This window comes from Phalacrocorax aristotelis, chromosome 3 (genome assembly GCF_949628215.1).
Source record: "Phalacrocorax aristotelis chromosome 3, bGulAri2.1, whole genome shotgun sequence".
Classification (NCBI taxonomy): domain Eukaryota; kingdom Metazoa; phylum Chordata; class Aves; order Suliformes; family Phalacrocoracidae; genus Phalacrocorax; species Phalacrocorax aristotelis.
Window position 1 is genome coordinate 114,449,445 of NC_134278.1, and position 16,894 is coordinate 114,466,338.

The 16,894-nt window shown below is 36.6% G+C and overlaps 1 protein-coding gene across 1 annotated transcript in view; it reads right to left on the reverse strand.

The window, feature by feature from the left end:
- DNAH8 (dynein axonemal heavy chain 8) overlaps positions 1-16,894 on the reverse strand; it is a 138,688-nt gene that overhangs the window by 59,284 nt on the left and 62,510 nt on the right. The window contains exons 45-52 of the mRNA XM_075089890.1: positions 16,333-16,494; positions 12,957-13,203; positions 11,383-11,624; positions 11,163-11,303; positions 6,855-7,092; positions 5,745-5,887; positions 1,096-1,230; positions 326-448 (exon numbers count right to left, since the gene is read on the reverse strand). Coding sequence (XP_074945991.1) covers positions 326-448; positions 1,096-1,230; positions 5,745-5,887; positions 6,855-7,092; positions 11,163-11,303; positions 11,383-11,624; positions 12,957-13,203; positions 16,333-16,494 — 1,431 coding nt within the window. The remainder of the gene's footprint in view (positions 1-325; positions 449-1,095; positions 1,231-5,744; positions 5,888-6,854; positions 7,093-11,162; positions 11,304-11,382; positions 11,625-12,956; positions 13,204-16,332; positions 16,495-16,894) is intronic.

The following is a 16,894-nucleotide window of genomic DNA, read 5'->3' on the forward strand; positions in this document are numbered from 1 at the left end:
TGTTTTGCAGAAAATTATTGGTGCTCTCAAATGATCGTCAATCTTGAACATAATTATATGGTACTTTAGTACAGTGATGCTTTTTATTTAGTCTTACAAAAATACAATAAAGTAGAGATAATGTAAGATATGACACTGTTATCTGACATGTCTTGTCAGTAAATCTAATTTTCTCTCTCTTTTTCTTCATTACTGTACCATAATCAGAAACATTTCCAATAATTAACAGTTAATTAAAATACTGAGGAAGTCCACTGATTCCTATGTACATTAAAAAAATTGCAATAATCTAAGAATAAGTCACCTTTGTTAAAAAACACTTTACCTGATCTCCCCATTCATTGATAGATGGCATATTGATATCATCAATAAATACAGTCATTTTTCTGCCTCCAAGTGGTCCATAAGTACTTCCAATGCGTTTGTCCACGTAACTCTCAATTGTCCTCTAAAAATTAAACAAAGTTCTTGTTTTGCATCTAAAGCAACAATATTTAAAATGTGAAAAAATTGTGTTATGTATTGCTTTCTGCTACAGCACTTATCCAGTGATTTCTTCTTTTTGTTAGTAGTTTCACCTCCAATTCGTCATTCAGGAACCCTATTCTCCTGTTCATCACACTCATTCCTATGCAACTCCCCAGCCTTAGGACTATGTCCTGCAACACACCTCTGGCTACCAGAGACGTGTTTAGAAAGTTTTCAAACTTGGAAATCGTTATTTCATTATCAGCAGTGAAGCCAATTACATAAATTAAAGAATAAGGAAAAAACTGGAGAAGTATAAGCAAAAATCTTCATTAATCTAAAATGAAAGGGAAAGGTCTTCAGCAAAAAATGGATTCTTAGAATTCTATAATGAAAAAGCACACAGCGATCATGAATATATATCTCTCTATGTCAGTAACTATATTTTATTCTGATCTGCAAAAGCTATCTTTTATGGAATTTTCTGAAGTGTTTAAGTGACTTAGAAATAAAGCCTAAAAGATCTTCTTCCTCTGAATCCCTTCTTTTATCATCAGAATTAAGTACACTTTAAATACTTAGCAAGGAAATGATACGCAAGAATTGCTTAAAAATCTGTATTTTTACCTGAAACATAAATGGTTCTGTGGCAGATGAAAAGTTTAAACATTTTGACAAATGCTCTTCTGGGTCATATTTCTTAACATATGCCTTAATCATGACAGTCTTTGCAGTCCCCTGTTCTCCTGTGAGCAAAACTGCCTGTAACAGATATTTAAATCACATAAGTAGTATCAAAACTTATCATTAAATATGCGTAACAGACCTATTTTAGAGAAAGGGATACTGTCTGTGACTACTTCTGATATGATATATTATTCTGGTAGGTTCTTCCTGTGTCTCCATACGTGATGACACAGTATGTGTTTTTCATCCCACCCAGATTCTTTAAGACAAGTTATTGACAGAGCCAAAAGAGAAAGGATGAAGCGAGAATGTACTACAGGTTTTTCTTCCAGTTGCCTAACTTCTTCCACTTTCTAACGCATTCACTGCAGCAGTCTGTAGTAGTGGATGACCGTAAGAAGGCTTTCTTTATAATGGAAAGTAGTCTCTGACATCTAATTTGAATATAAAATTTCTACTATTTGCTTTTGCTATAGGTATTCTTTGTGACACATGCTTTTAATAGAAGGATAGTTCCCTCTTACTAGTATAGATTAGATTTAGCTATATCCCCTCTCTCAAGCTAAAAGAGATACTCTAAAGGTCTGTAGAGTCACAACATAATAATTACAAGTAAGAATAACAGATACTGAACTGTGTACAGAAGTCTTAGCTGACCCAGAAATACCTATGGCTTTGTGCTAACTGTCAGTTAAGGTAGGAAACAATAAGATGTGTAGAAGACTGTTGCTTTCCACCTCTGGAAATGTAGTCCTTTTGTAGCTCCTTTTGTATTTCCATATATTGTCTAAAATACCTGATCCAATCTTTTTCTCTAAACTGAATGTGTGAGGAGACACATAAAATTGATTTGCAGTGAGTATTGTACTGCTCATGCCACCTGTTATACAGGCCAGTGAAACTGGTAGGAGAGGAAGGAATTTAACAGCGAGACTCTGAAATGTGTTTTATGTTCCACTCACAAAAGGAGCTGAGAACTACTCCTAATTAACAGCAACAAAGGAAAATTATGTGTTTTCAAAGCAGGCAATTATTCAACTTTCCTCACGAGAACACCATCCTTTCTTTAAGGAACACTGGTTCCTATCTACTCCTTCTTTTCTTGTAAATTGGACTTTTAAGTTTGCTACCAGGTTCCCCAGACTAATTACGCTGACATAAACTGACTTAGCAAGAAAGGCCTTCTGGATCCTTAAAGACTCCATGTGTCACAGAATCACAGAATGGTAGGGGTTGGAAGGGACCTCTGGAGATCATCTCATTCAAACCTCCTGCTTCAGCAGGGACACCCAGAGCAGGGGCACAGGAACGTGTCCAGGCAGGTTTTGAATATTTCCAGAGAAGGAGACTCCACAGCCTCTCTGGGCAGCCTGTTCCACTGCTCTGTCACCCTCACAGTGAAGAAGTTTTCTCTCACATTTAAGTGGAAATTCCTGTGTTCCAGCTTGTGCCCATTGCCCCTTGTCCTGTCACTGGGCACCACTGAGAAGAGTCCAGTGCCATCATCCTGACACCTTCCCTTTAGATATTTATAGGTATTGATGAAATCTCCCCTCAGCCTTCTCTTCTCCAGGATGAACAAACCCAAGTCTCTCAGCCTTTCCTCATAAGGGAGATGCTCCAGTCCCCTGACCATCTTGGTACCTCTCTGCTGGACTTGCTCAAGCAGTTCCCTGTCCTTCTTAAACTGGGGAGCCCAGAACTGAACACAGTACTCCAAATGTGGTCTCACTAGGGCAGAGTAGAGGGGGAGGATAACCTCTCTCGATCTGCTGGGCACACTCCTTTTAATGCAGCCCCAGATACTGGGGCCACAAGGGCACATTGCTGGCTCATGGTCAACTTGTTGTCCACCAGCGCTCCCAGGTCCTTCTCAAAAGAGCTTTCCAGTAGTTCAGCTCCCAACCTTGTCTGGTGCATGGGGTTGTTCCTCCTCAGGTGCAGGACCTTGCACTTGCTCTTGTTGAATTTCATCAGGTTCCCCTCAGCCCAGCTCTCCAGCCTGTCCAGGACAGCAGTATGTTTTCCAGAATTGGAACCAAACTTGACCTGTGCTTTTCGTCCTGAATTTCGTCAACTGCCTCTCATGGACATGCTTGCTTCTTTCTCTAAACATCCATGGAGGAATACGAAATGAATGCAGTTTTGGGTTTTTTTTTCGGAATACTTCTAACAATAAGATTGCTGTTGCACAGGGCCTTTAAATCACTTAGGATATCAAGATTTAACAAAACAGATTTTGGCTAAGGATGTTCACAGAACAGTCAGGAAATATTAGAATTTCTCCTAAAATCTGTTTCTTCTTACTGATTATTTTATTATTGGAAACACACTCCCTTTTGATGAGAATAAATTCTGCTGTTGTAAACACTACAGTGATAAGGAGACAGAATTCACCTTAGATGATGCATCTAAGAAGCATCTCCCAGGGTACTTTTGGCTCTTACAACTCATACTATCTTCTTGTATGCCTCGCTATATACATTTTTATTTTTCAAAGCATTTTTACTCCTCTCTGATGGCTTATTCAAATTAAAAGTGCAGAAACATCTGGTTTCAAGCTGATATTTTGATAGCAACTATTTTATTTCTGCTTTATCTTAGTATTGTATATTAATATATATAATATTATATAACTTATTTTCTGCTTAATCTGTACACTAAGTATCATTTTCCTGGTGGGGCAAGGGGCAGGAAAGAAAAAAGAGTCTTTCCTGGTTCCCTTCTGATCTTGGTAAAATCTGAATCTAAATCAGAAAGTTGCTGAACCAAAGCACTAATAATTCTTTCCTTTTTCTTAAACCTTTTATAGAAATTTCCCATATCTAGCTCACTTTCATGAGATGAGAAGAACCCTGCTCTTTTATCAGACATGTAAGAATCCTCCATGGTTTTCTCCAGCTCAGATTTTCATCCTACTTATGTTTTTGAAAGATGGTATTATCTTCATTATTATATCTACTCCATGAAAGGAATTTAATCAGTTTGCAAAAGGGATTATGTGAAGTTGATCATGCAGGAGATTCCTACAGGAGATCTGAAATGCTCAAGTACTCCTGACTGACTTGTTCCTGTTGTAAATTAATGCTCTCCAACAGTGAGCCACAATGATACCACATGGTCTCATTCTTCACCTGTTTTTGAACATCCGAATGATCAATTAACCACAATAGCACAGATGATGGTAACAAACTCACAGAACCAACAAGTCAGACCTGTAAAACACCGCTTTGGTTTCAGCCAGTACATATAATTCAGGTGTAGCTGGAAAGAAAGTTCATGCTGCTGTGATCTGATCCAGGGGAAAAAAAAAAAGATACTTGTCTACCACAGTTCAGTATGTAATTAACTCAAACCTTACCAAATTTAACATATGCTTGAAAACAAAGCAAGCTGACAGCTTCCATGGAGGGGAACATTCTGCTCAACAGAGAAGCATAGACAAGTCCCATTGCACACTGAATGCTGAAACTTCTCAGACAGAGAGAGGAAGGTATAAACTGTACACCACAAAAACACTGAACTGTGGGAAATGTCAGGTTTCAGAGACTCTTTTTGGAAGATTTCAATGTTTGTTACTTCTGTTGCAATGATGGCCAAAAGAAGGTACCTGGAAATGTAATCAACATCTCCCAGGGCATTAACGTACAAAGATTAATTATTTGTTTCCAAAGGTAAAGATTTTGCATGTATTCATAATTTGTGTTAGATACATCAAAGGCACAGCCACGTGATGGTCTCTGGAACAGTTTCAACAAAACCAATCAACAGGTTTTCTGTTCAAATCCCAGAAATTTACATAAAAAAACAGGTTCCAGTAATGGCTCATGCACTTGTGGTATTTCTGATACTGGTTCCAGCTGCTAAGAAGGGAGTACACTGACTTCTATTTCACAAGCTGACACAGATTTCCACAAGAAGTTACTAGGGTTATTAAAAGCATTGTACTAAAGCAAAATATGTATTTTTTCAGATTTTTCTTTGTTTGGAAATAGGCCTATATATGTTTTAATAACTATTGTTTAATGTGGCCTGAGTCAAAAGCCATGATACCAGATTGGTCCCATTGGTTAAAGCTGTGTGAGGAGTTTTCTCTCCTTTTCTATAGTTGTGGCTACTGCTCTTAACTACAGCTTTCCTAATGAGAGACAAAAAAATAGAGTAAAGGCTAGGAATTTCAGGGTTTTAGTGAACTGCCTTGTGAAATTTATTTTTCTTGCTTCCCTATTCAAGCAAGCACAGATCAAAAGAATGAATATGGTGTAAAGTCTAAAACCAAGGTTTTATGTCTTTATTTGAAAAAAATGATAGGTTGTTGAAGTTAAACTTTTATGATAAAATATTATTTTATAAAAAAAATTATTTCATAAAATATTTATTCAACATTTTGTCCATGCACAGAAATAAGTACAGAGGATCCGTGTTAAGAAAATAAAAATAGAGCAATATGTAAATAATGATGCACCTGGAAAAAAATGACTAAAGACAGAGAATACGAAGAATAATTGCAACTCCCAGTTACTTTATAAGAACGTTTCTATTTACTTCATATAGCAGGCATATACATAAATAAGTAATCCTGTACTTACTTTCTGTTGTTTTGCAATTGTGTTGATCAAAAACTGAGTTCTGGTGTTGTCAACGTTTGGAACCAGAATAGACGCGTAGTCTGGAACATTATCTGTTGGATAAACATATTCCTGAACTCTTTTACTCCAGTGTTCCCAGTCACCTGAAATGACAAAAAAAAAGAGGAAAATCTCTCACAATATTTTGATCGCGTTCACTTTTTTATTAGTCCAAAGGCCAAAATAATCCTTGTAGTACTTCACCCATAACATCAAAGTATAAAAAGGGATAAATTTTCTCAACTCTAGCTAAAATGCATCTAAAAAAGGACATATTTAATCATGACCTCTAATTAGTTAACAATCCTACTAAAAATACACCTATATTTCTTAAATTTATATATAGCTATCTAAATAAGAAACCCAAGAGAATGTTTACCTAGAAACTCATTCTTACACTGCTGGTGAAAAATTACAGAATGTGAGAATACAGATTGTGTATGGGTATACTAGATCAACATTGCTGGCAAAAAAAAATAATCTGAATTTGGGTACAAGAGAAATAGACGTATTCGTGTGAGAATATACTCTGAAAAAACAGCAAGTTCTTTGTTAAATTGGTTGTGAGTGTGTTTTTAAACTATAAATTCCCTGTGGAAAATATCACACTATTCAAAATATCAATATTCATAATATTCAAAATATGATACTATTCTTACAGTTTTATCAACTGTAGGATTTATTATTGATTATCAGACATGTATATTTTAACAAAAAATACTAGCTGTGCTGAAATTAAATGTAATATTAACATTAATTTAGACTAAACCACCCTAAGCATAAGTTAACTAAAAATTGTAGGCTGGTTAAGTTAATAGAAATCTGTAAGAATGACATTAAAAACTAAAGAAATAAGAAAATGTGACCAAGGAGCACTCTATCCCTTTTTTCTGACTTCTCACCTCCACAGAGGTGCTGCGTACAGAATGTGTGTTACTGCTATATTGCCGTCAAAAATCTCTGCTCATATGACTGTATAATAAGGACTAAAGGAGTAATTTTAAATTTCAAAGAAGCTATGCTTAGTTTTAAAATGCCAGTATAAAAAAGAATGTTAGTGCTTTTCCTTACCTTGATCAGTAACATAAAACTCATACATCGTTTGACCGGTGCCAGGGGAGATTTCTGGTAAGTCTAATTTGTTGTCATGAGCTCTAATGAAGGCTTCAAGTTTATCTCTACTGTCCAACTCCAGAAGAGCACCTAAACTCCACATTATTGTAAAGCAGAACAATTTATGCAGATGAAATATAGTTGATAAACCACCTTCTTCCTTCGATGGAATCAAACCCTCCAGAAGATTAATAGACTGAAAATATTTAAAAATATCAGGCATTAAGAAAATATTACTTTAACTACTTTTTATTTTTAGAAATATATGCACATGCATTATTTATACCTATTTGAACTTTAAATCATAATTTGAAAAGCAATAGAGGTACCAAAGAATAACATAAAATTCAGAACTACAAACCCAATAAAATAGATTAAAGACATCTATATAAAACTGGATAAAATTTACAAAATTACTTAAGTAATTTGACCATCAACTATCCTTTTAAATTATGCCTATATAATAAATGTCATTTAAGAGCTACAGTAACAGAACAGTTTTTTAAGCAGTTTTATACTGTTCAGTGGGATATTCAGAACTCCAAATGGAGTAGGGGCCTGGCCATTTCTTTCCTCTTGAAGCACAGAAGAATTTTCAGCATCTGGCTAATGTATTTATCTTAATTATGGTCCATTAATGCATCTATCATGTTAACTTCTATTTTGTGTTAAAAATAGATTCAAATATCCTATTTTATGAATGTTTCACTCTGTTTCTAAGGAACTAGATTCCAGATTCCAGAAATCTTGCTATCTATAGTTCTGTGATGCTGGTCATGAAGCCAGATGATCGACTTCCTTAGACCACATCACTCATATTCCCATTCTATACAAGGCAGCATCAAGCACGTTGTTTCAAAATATGTCTTTTTAACTGTGAAGCTGATTTTCAATCAGCTCTTGGAATTAGCATTCTTTATGCTGCCTCGGATCTCATACTTAAAGTGGGAAGAAATGCAGCACTACATAGTTTTAATGCAGCCTAAAGGACCTTAATAGTTAGAATACTTTTGATTACTTTAAAATGCAGTTTTAAAAAAAATTATTAATCAGTATTGATTACACTTCATAACGTTAAAACAATGTCACTTCTCTTCCTTGGAAGACAATTGTTTTATCTAATTATTTCCAGGGCAGGCTGTGTCCCCGTTTATCTGAACAAAATCTTTTTGTTCCCTCAAATACAAGCTTGAGTTCAAAATTCCCCATGATGCTCTGGGTCACAGTAATATTGTATAACAAGTTTTTAGAGAAAGAAAACAGAAAAAATTAAACTGACTTATAAGAACACACAAATGGTTGCAGCAAATCACATGAAAACTTCAGCTTGCCCAGCATCTCATCTGCAATAATGGCCAAAAGCAGACACTTAGAGAAGAGTAAAAACAAAGAAAAAACCCTCTTGGCTTGTGGTGGTAACTGGGGGTGGTATTTCCTGCTGGTATTCTCTCCTTCAGCTTGGGGCTTTCTGAACCAAATACATTTTTTTCTGGGTTTAGTAATCCTCTGTGGATTTTTCCACCCTGAAAATATCAAGACTGGTCTTGAACCTACATAAACTTTCATCATCTCTAACGCCCTTTGGCAAAATGTTCCATAGGTCTGCTATTCATGGCATTGAACAGTTTGTTTTCTCCCTTCGTACTTATCTTCACTGAATGTCATTTGCCATTTTATTGCCTACTTATTCAGTCTCATAAAGTCTGTCTACAGTTCGTCATGGTTAGCTGTTTTGTCCTTACTACCCTGAATAATTTAGTATCATCAGTAAACTTCTAAAACTTTTCCCGACTGTTTATGAACATTTTGAACAGCACTGGTCCCAGCAAAGGTGCCTCAGGATCAGTGGTAGCCTCTGTCCTTCCTAAGGACTGATACTCCAATCACATGTTTCCTATCTTCTGATCAGTTATTTATCTAGAAATGAACCTCCTATCTTCTGCTATGACTGCTTAGCTTCCATGTAAATCCCTGGTAAAGAACTTTGTTGAACACCATTGTTCCTTCATGCAGACCGTATCAATCAGATCTCCTTTAGCTACAAGTTTATTGACTTTTCCAATAGGCTTGCAAGGCAGGATAACCCTAAACAAAAACTGTGCTGAATCTTCTAAAACAAATTGTATTTGTCCACCTAACGAGGTGGGCCAGAGGATGGTAAACAGCAAAAAGAAAAACATGTAAGTAAAAGCAGCAGAAACAAATCATCCAGGAACAATACTAGAATATATGCAGTTAGAAAGTCAGTGGAAATTACAAGGAGGAAAGCAAAGGTGAGATAACTTCTTATGCAAAATAATTATGAAACTGTTGTACATTAAAAAACAGCATAAACTGTGAATGCTAACAAATGGCAGATAATTTGGTCCATGTGCATGTGTGGGTGAACATCCAAAACTGAACTTTAGAACTCAAGTACAAGCCTACTATCTCCTAGGTGCAACTGGTTTGAGATAGTTGTAAATTTTTCAGAGCGCCTGACCTAAACAAAAGCAGCACGTCCTGAATCCCACAATTAATAAAGAGACATAAGACAGGACCACCAGTCATGAGGCTGGTAAGGTACAGGGCTTCTGCACAGAGACTATTTATGGCAAAACTGGAATTGTAAGGTGTTGGAAAGGAGAGGTGGTGAGGAAAAGAAGGGTCCCCAAAAGAAATGATCTTGGAAAAAAGGGGCCCAGAAAGAAGGAGGTGAAGATCCTGGTTAGAGGAAAGATCCTAGAAATGGGGGAAGATCCTGGAGACCAGAGATATGCATGTAGACAAACACCTGATGATGCCAAGAAACCTTGTCAAGTAATGTCCAGTCCTGGTAGCTGCAAGCAGCTGCACAGCACAGCACACCAACACAACTTTTTTGCCCTACCTTCCCACGCCATGAGTGAAATCCTTGCTGGGAAGAGAAATCAAGACTAAGTGAATGTAACATTGGAGGGGGGAAGCAAGTGAGGAAGTGAATCTGTGAAATGATAAAGTAGGGTAAAAGCTCTGATCTCACTGGTCCTTAGATAAACCCCAGCACGGTGAAATAACCACTAAGGGTTATTTCACTCTGTCACACTGGTGACACAATCTTACTAGAGATTTTCACTCGCAGGAAGAAGTAGTCAATACAGGTTAAATCAGGGAAATATTTCCCTGACCAAGCAGTATGAGTAGAACACTGACTTGCTCACACTTCCTGACAAGCCCTAATCAAAAATAACATAGAAACTTCCAGTCCCAGGAAAAGTCTTCCAAGAAGACAACGTAAATTGAATCAGAGGTTTCACAGATAACAAATGTAGAAGAAAAAATATTATCTCTCTCAAAATTTTGTGCATAGCATGTCCATCTTGTTTACCATCATTAATTGGCAAGTTACATAGTTTCTACCTGTGGACTTCAATTCTATAGATATCCTAATTCCATTTGATACTGCACAGTTAATCTTCCAAGCATTTACTGTGGCCATTAATTTTCAGCAAAATACTTCAAACTGTTGAAAATCTGAAGCTAAATCCCTGACAAACAGTAAAGAGACACTGGGTGCAAAATGACTAGTTTAATATTAAATTGAAGTGTTACCCAAAAGATTACCCTCTTATCCAAAGGCACTGCTGAATTTGTTACGTCAATATAAAATTGAGATTACACAGACAAATGGGAAGTCTGGAGACTTAGAATCTGCAGATGACAACAGACTCATAAACAAATGAACTGGAGACATGCAGTTTAGGACTGACAGTCTTGCAAAATCTGCCAAACACATAATTTTATTATTAATAAATCACCTCTAAAGTTTGGACTCCTCTCAAGGTAAAATTCCAACTGACAGGAAGGGACAGGCAAAAATTACTACCTTGGCTTTGGAAGATCTGACTGACAGAATCACAGCTATTACATCTGGAGAGAAAAAGGTAATTAGAATTCTCTCTCTCTGTTGACACTGCCAGTAGGGGTAGACTGACCCTTACCACCATTTGTTTGGTATTAAAAGAACTGGCATGAGACCACATATGATTCTGAAAACCTACTGAAGCCTGCAAATTGCAGTCAACAGAAGACTAGCCTACCTATGAAGCAATAAAGAGAAGTAAAGTTTTCTTCTGCACATCTCTAACAGTTCCTCTTATATTGCCTAAGAAACAAACATTGAGTTTGAGGTTTTCTTTGTTAGGAAACAATCTTTTCAAATTAAATTTTACTGCTATGAAATGTTCTCTTTCCTATTTCTTACAACAATCAGTCAATTCATACACACTTACGCAGTATCTGCTTTACCTGCATAATGTAGTTACATTCCAGAAGCTCCATTTTTGGATTAAGGTTTAGTTTCATGTATGTATAAGCTGGTTCAAAGATTCTATCGTACAAGCTTTGTAAAACTTCAGCTTCTTGAGAAGAACGTTTTTTCAGCCATGCCTGAAAAACAGCACAATATTTTTCTGTATAAAATGTATAACAAGGTAAAGTTAGGAGTAGCCATCAATGATAATCTTACTTGCAATATTGGTCTCCAGCTGAGGGCAGAAGAACTGATATAGACCATACCCATTCGAGAAACTGTAGCTGGAGAGGCATTCTCAATGTTGTGGACCTCAAATAACAGTTTACATGTAGGAGACATAGGAATTCGATCTCCATTTGCTAGAGTGAGGGTCTTGTTATCATCCAAAACTGAATTTAGATTCTCAATCCAGATTGCATCTACAGGACCATCTAAGATCAGAAACACGTTTTCACCTGGAAAAATAATCAAGAGATATATAGTTCATATCATCATGCTGAAAGAGCAAGAAAATAAGTTTACAGAAGATGGTCTAGAGCTTAAATAATGTATACAAATATATTTTATTTGTAATTTCTGCCATCTCCACGGATGCTCATTACTGTATAAACTGCACACTTTGTTAAGGAACTATTTTAGAAACAATTAGTAGCAAATGAGGGCACAAGTATATCTTTATAACGTTGAACATCTGTAGTGAGATTACCTGGGCTGGAAGTCAGACAGAAAGTGCGCCACTCTCTCATTCAACAGGACAGAAGGAGAAAGTAAAGTGAAAATGCTTGTGTGTTGAGGTAAAGACAGGGAGATCACTGAACCAACTACTGTCACAGGCAAAACAGACTCGACTTGGGGAAAATTAATTTACTGCCAATTAACATAGACTTGGATGATGAGAAACAAAGACAAAAAACCAAAACACTTTCTCCCTACCCCCTTTTCTTTCTCCAGACTCAACTTCTTCCTTCCCAATGTACTCTCACTCCTCTCTCCTCCCCCTGCCCCTGTCCCTGAGCAGCACTGGGGGGATGGGGAGTTACCATTTGTTGCTAAAATAAGGGTTCTTTGGGAAACTAAACAACAGGCTTTGAATATTCACAGATCCCATTTAAGTTAATGAAAACTATCATCACTCATCAATTCTGAAAATCTATTTTTTTCTTTTATTTTGAAAAATAAATATAGATGAAAATGCCTAAAGCCTGGCAATCAAATTTTAAAATTATGGCTTTGATTTGAATATAGAAAGTTTCCAGTAGAGAAAATATGGTCATTTCCAATATAGAAAATTCAACTTTTGTTTCAAACTAACCTCCTTCTAGGAAGGCTCCCTAGAAGAATTCCCTTTCTTTAATACAAATATTTTTATTTTTTCAGCTACAAATGAATCACTATGAAAAGGAATTTCAGTATTCCAATCCCCAAATACTGAAATATAAATATGGGTAATCAACATATGAAAAACCACATTAAACCCCCATTATTTTAAAGCTAGTGCAATCAATACCAGTAAATCCAAATTACAATTTACCAGCTTCCAAATAACACATATGCACTGTAAAACTGAAGTGGTAAGGAAATAAACAATTTTAAAATAAAGATTTACTACAGAAATAATAAATTTTTACACTGTTGCCCTTTCTTGAGAAGTGAACTGTTACATCATCTACATTCTCTATAGTTTCTCTCAAGAAGGAACTTAATCACATTTGCAAATTCAGGATGTTTTTTTCAACATATCATTCAAAAGGTATTTTTATGATACCACACATAAAGTATTTACATACCCTTTTTAGCTTTCAGTGTTTTCCTCCACAGTGTAGAAAAAATTCCATCTGTCCAATCATTAGTTGCAGCATCTAGTTTTCCAAACATTTGAGGAGCAGTAATAGCTTTGGGGTTCATACGCATTTCTCTATGAGGTTGGCCACATTCTGTCAGTGCTCTCATTAATATAGTTATGACCATTGTTTTTCCAGATCCACTGGGTCCAAGCATCATCAACCCATGACGTACTAGAGAGGTTTCGTACAACTATTTTAAAAAAAATCAAAATATTTTAGGAAATATATGCTTTTGGAAGATTTTTCCTTGCATTTAATACATTTGACAGCCAGTGATTATAAATGTATTCAACATACAAATTATAGCCCAGAACTGAAGTCAGCATACGTTTGCTGATTTTTAGTGTTTTGTGGAATAGTACATACCTTCATATCCTAACCTAAGCATCAAGCAAGTTTACTATAAAACAGTTTACAGAACTGAATCTTGCCTAAACTTTTCAAAGCAACTGAAAATAATTTTACCAGATTTTAAAAAGAATTTTCTGTATTATTTAAAATGAAAAATGGATAGTAGCAAAACATCAATGCAGCAGAAGAATGGCTAATCACTACAGTGCTAAAATACATGAGTATGTGAAAGAAACATAGGGTTCACACTTCCTACAGGATTGCGGATAAGTTTAGGTTCAGGACAGTTCTTTATTGAATTTTCTATTTTTCTTTTAATATTAGCTTTAGTCTTGCTATGGAAGTGGCAGGTCTGCCTTCACAAGTATTTCCTTTTGGAGCAACTGAAAGGAACAAAAAAAGTGGTAGTCCTCCTTGATGACAGAACCTTGTAAGGAGAAGCATATATAGCTGCTTCCTCTGCAAGCTGAATAAAAGCTTGTATCAGTCCAGAAGGAAACTCTACAAGCACCACATATCTGAACTAAGGGGAAGTCCACCATGAACATGACAATTTCAAACTTCTTATTCCCAGTGGAAGACGGAATATGTTAAGGCACAAGCAATCTTCCTATGATCAGTTTGGCAACCAGAAATATTTTGTCATGAATAAAACAGTGAACATGACTTTAAGCAGGATGGTCAAAAGTGTTTTCTTCCTTGCAAAAATTCTGCTGATCATCAATGTGAAGCTGTGTAAAGGACAATATAGATCCAGCCTGCAGAATGCGGAGCAAAACCTTCTGTACGTTAGGTGGAGTCTGAGCGGAGCCATAAATACACTTCTGGTTTGATGACAGAGACGTGGTATTTCAGTTGCTGTGAAGTAACATAAGCTAGAATGTCGCATTTTGTGGAATAATGCGTTCTATCTTTTGCTCTCATTCAACAAATCACATGGCAGTTTTGTTTTTTAAGCTACATAAGTTTGGAAATTTTCAGAAATCTGGTAATAAGAACAAAGGTCGGAGTGCCTTTCTTGGTCTACATCTAGTTTCTTTTAAGACACTTTGTTTGTAAGAGCCAGTGATGTAGTTTCTAATTTAAGACAGTGCAGCCAATGAACAGGCCTGTAGTTTCAGAAAGTCTATTCTGAGGTTGTATTTCAAAAAGATGCAAACCTATTTCCATAGGTAAAATGTTCTTAAGTGTCATTGTAGCTATACTCTCGTCTTGGCAATCAGCAAAATTACAAATAAATGCTTCTAGCATTTATTCTTCCATCATAGAAGGCTATCAGGTTGGTCAAGCATGACCTTCCGTTGGTGAATCCATATTGACTATTTCTGATAACCTTCTTGTCCTCTACATGCCTGGAGATGACCTCCAAGATGAACTGCTCCATCACCTTTCCAGGGATGGAGGTGAGGCTGACTGGCCTGTAGTTTCCCAGGTTGTCTTTCTTGCCCGTTATGAAGATTGGAGTGACATTTGCTGTCCTCCAGTCTTCAGGCGCCTCTCCTGTCCGCCACAATCTTTCAAAGATGATGGAGAGTGGCTCAGCAAGAACATCACCCAGCTCCCTCAGCACTTGCTGGTGCATCACATCAGGGCCCATGGATTTGCGAGGATCCAGTTTGCCTAGGTGATCTCTGACCCAATCCTTCTCAACCAATGCTAAGTCTTCCTTTCTCCAGACTTTTTCTCTGTCTTCTGGGGGCTGAGATACCTCAGGGCCAGCCTTAGCAGTAAAGACTGAGGCAAAGAAGGCATTCAGTAACTCCATCTTCTCTGCATCCTGCGTTACCAGGGCTCCTTCCTTGTTCAGCAGTGGGCCCACTGTATCCCCAGTCTTCCTTTTGCTGCTGATGTATTTAAAGAAGCCCTTCTTGTTATCTTTGACCTGCATTGCATGTTTGCAACAATTTTTTTCCTACACAGTCTCTCATTCTGATTGTATTTTCTTACTCATTTTTACTAAAACTCTTGCAGGCAGGTAACAGAGGGATACATATTCCACTTAGGTGGGGCCTTTCCATAGTATTCAGGTGGCTAATGCACTTCAGAGGGATGCTAGCTTTGAGCACTACAAATACAAATTGACAGTAGCTGGGCTTGTTCATATCCTCTGTAGTCCAGAAAGTCTCTAAATCTAATTATAGCTTTAAAATTTCAATCATGAGTGCCCTTGAGAGAAACAATTCCCTTTGTATGACAGTACCATTCTTGTTACTGACACTATTTTTGGTTCTTTCATTTTATAGTACCTACATGCACGTTCACGTGCATGCTTAACCTTGTTATAGGTTTCTATAAGCTTGTCATAGCATATGCTAAGACACACTCTACACATCCTTATTCTTTAACTTTTTCAACTCAATACAGATAAGCTGGGTGATTACCCAACCAGTGTATAGGTTCTCAAAACTTATGTGAGAAAAACCTTTGTTTACTACGTCTGCTCAAACTCATCATGAAGACTCTTCATTACAGAAACATATTAAAGTCAGCAATACATACCTCTTATATTTTTTCTTTGCCCTTATAAATGTCTTTCAGCTCTCTCCTCCTCCTTAGCAGGAGTTGTGCCCTGGCTATGTTTCTTCTCAGTCTTTAGATACTGCTTTGGCCATCAAAATGCCTCCCAGTCCTCCTTTTGCCCTATTGTTCCTACTCTAGTCTAAGAAACTCATGTTCAGAAACCCACATAGGTGCCTTATTGCTTCATTCAGATAACTTAGATGCACTACCATATCTGGGAAAGGCTGGGTTAATAGCATGCTTTAAGGTATTTCTTTCTTCTTCTGAATATTTTAAAGAAATAAAAATATAAGTCCCTTGGATTGGTCTTCCTTAGTGTGATGTACATAGAACCTTCAGTTTTTCCCATATTAGAAGCACAGGTGCTTGAGTGAGGCAGTGGTTTAGCTACTAACATGTTGTGTTCTGACTCGTGTGTGTTACAAATATTTTGGAAAAAATGTTTTACCTGAACAAGCTTAAGATTCCATGGAGGATGGTTAATCAATCCTGCCTCTTCAACCTGATTAGCTACTGCAGCCTGAAGCTCAGCATAGGTACTACTGTCCAACTGTAACCCCAGAAAGAGACCATTGATAAGACTGAGAAACAAAGGCTCATCTTCGTCTACCTGAAACAAAAAAAGTTACGTGCTTAATGCATGGTTATCCAAAGAATGTTCCCAAATCAAAATAAATCTCTATTTTAAAAGAAGGAACAGTAAGAATATATTTTCTAAATACATGTGCTTATGTTCATATACACAGCCAGACAACAGGACAGCTCCCTACAAAAATAGCATTTTGAAAATGTCACCCATATGTCATGTGAGAAATAAATTGAAAATTGAAAGAAATATCCCACTGAGTAGACACTGGAATCTATTTGTAAAATTGATTTGTAAAACACTTGCAGCATATATTGGAAAAAACATACTCTCTGGAAATAAAACTTTAAAAGTCTAATTTAGTTGATACTAAAATTACTCAAGTTTACTTATGGTACAGTAGTCAGTCTGAACACAAGTCAGT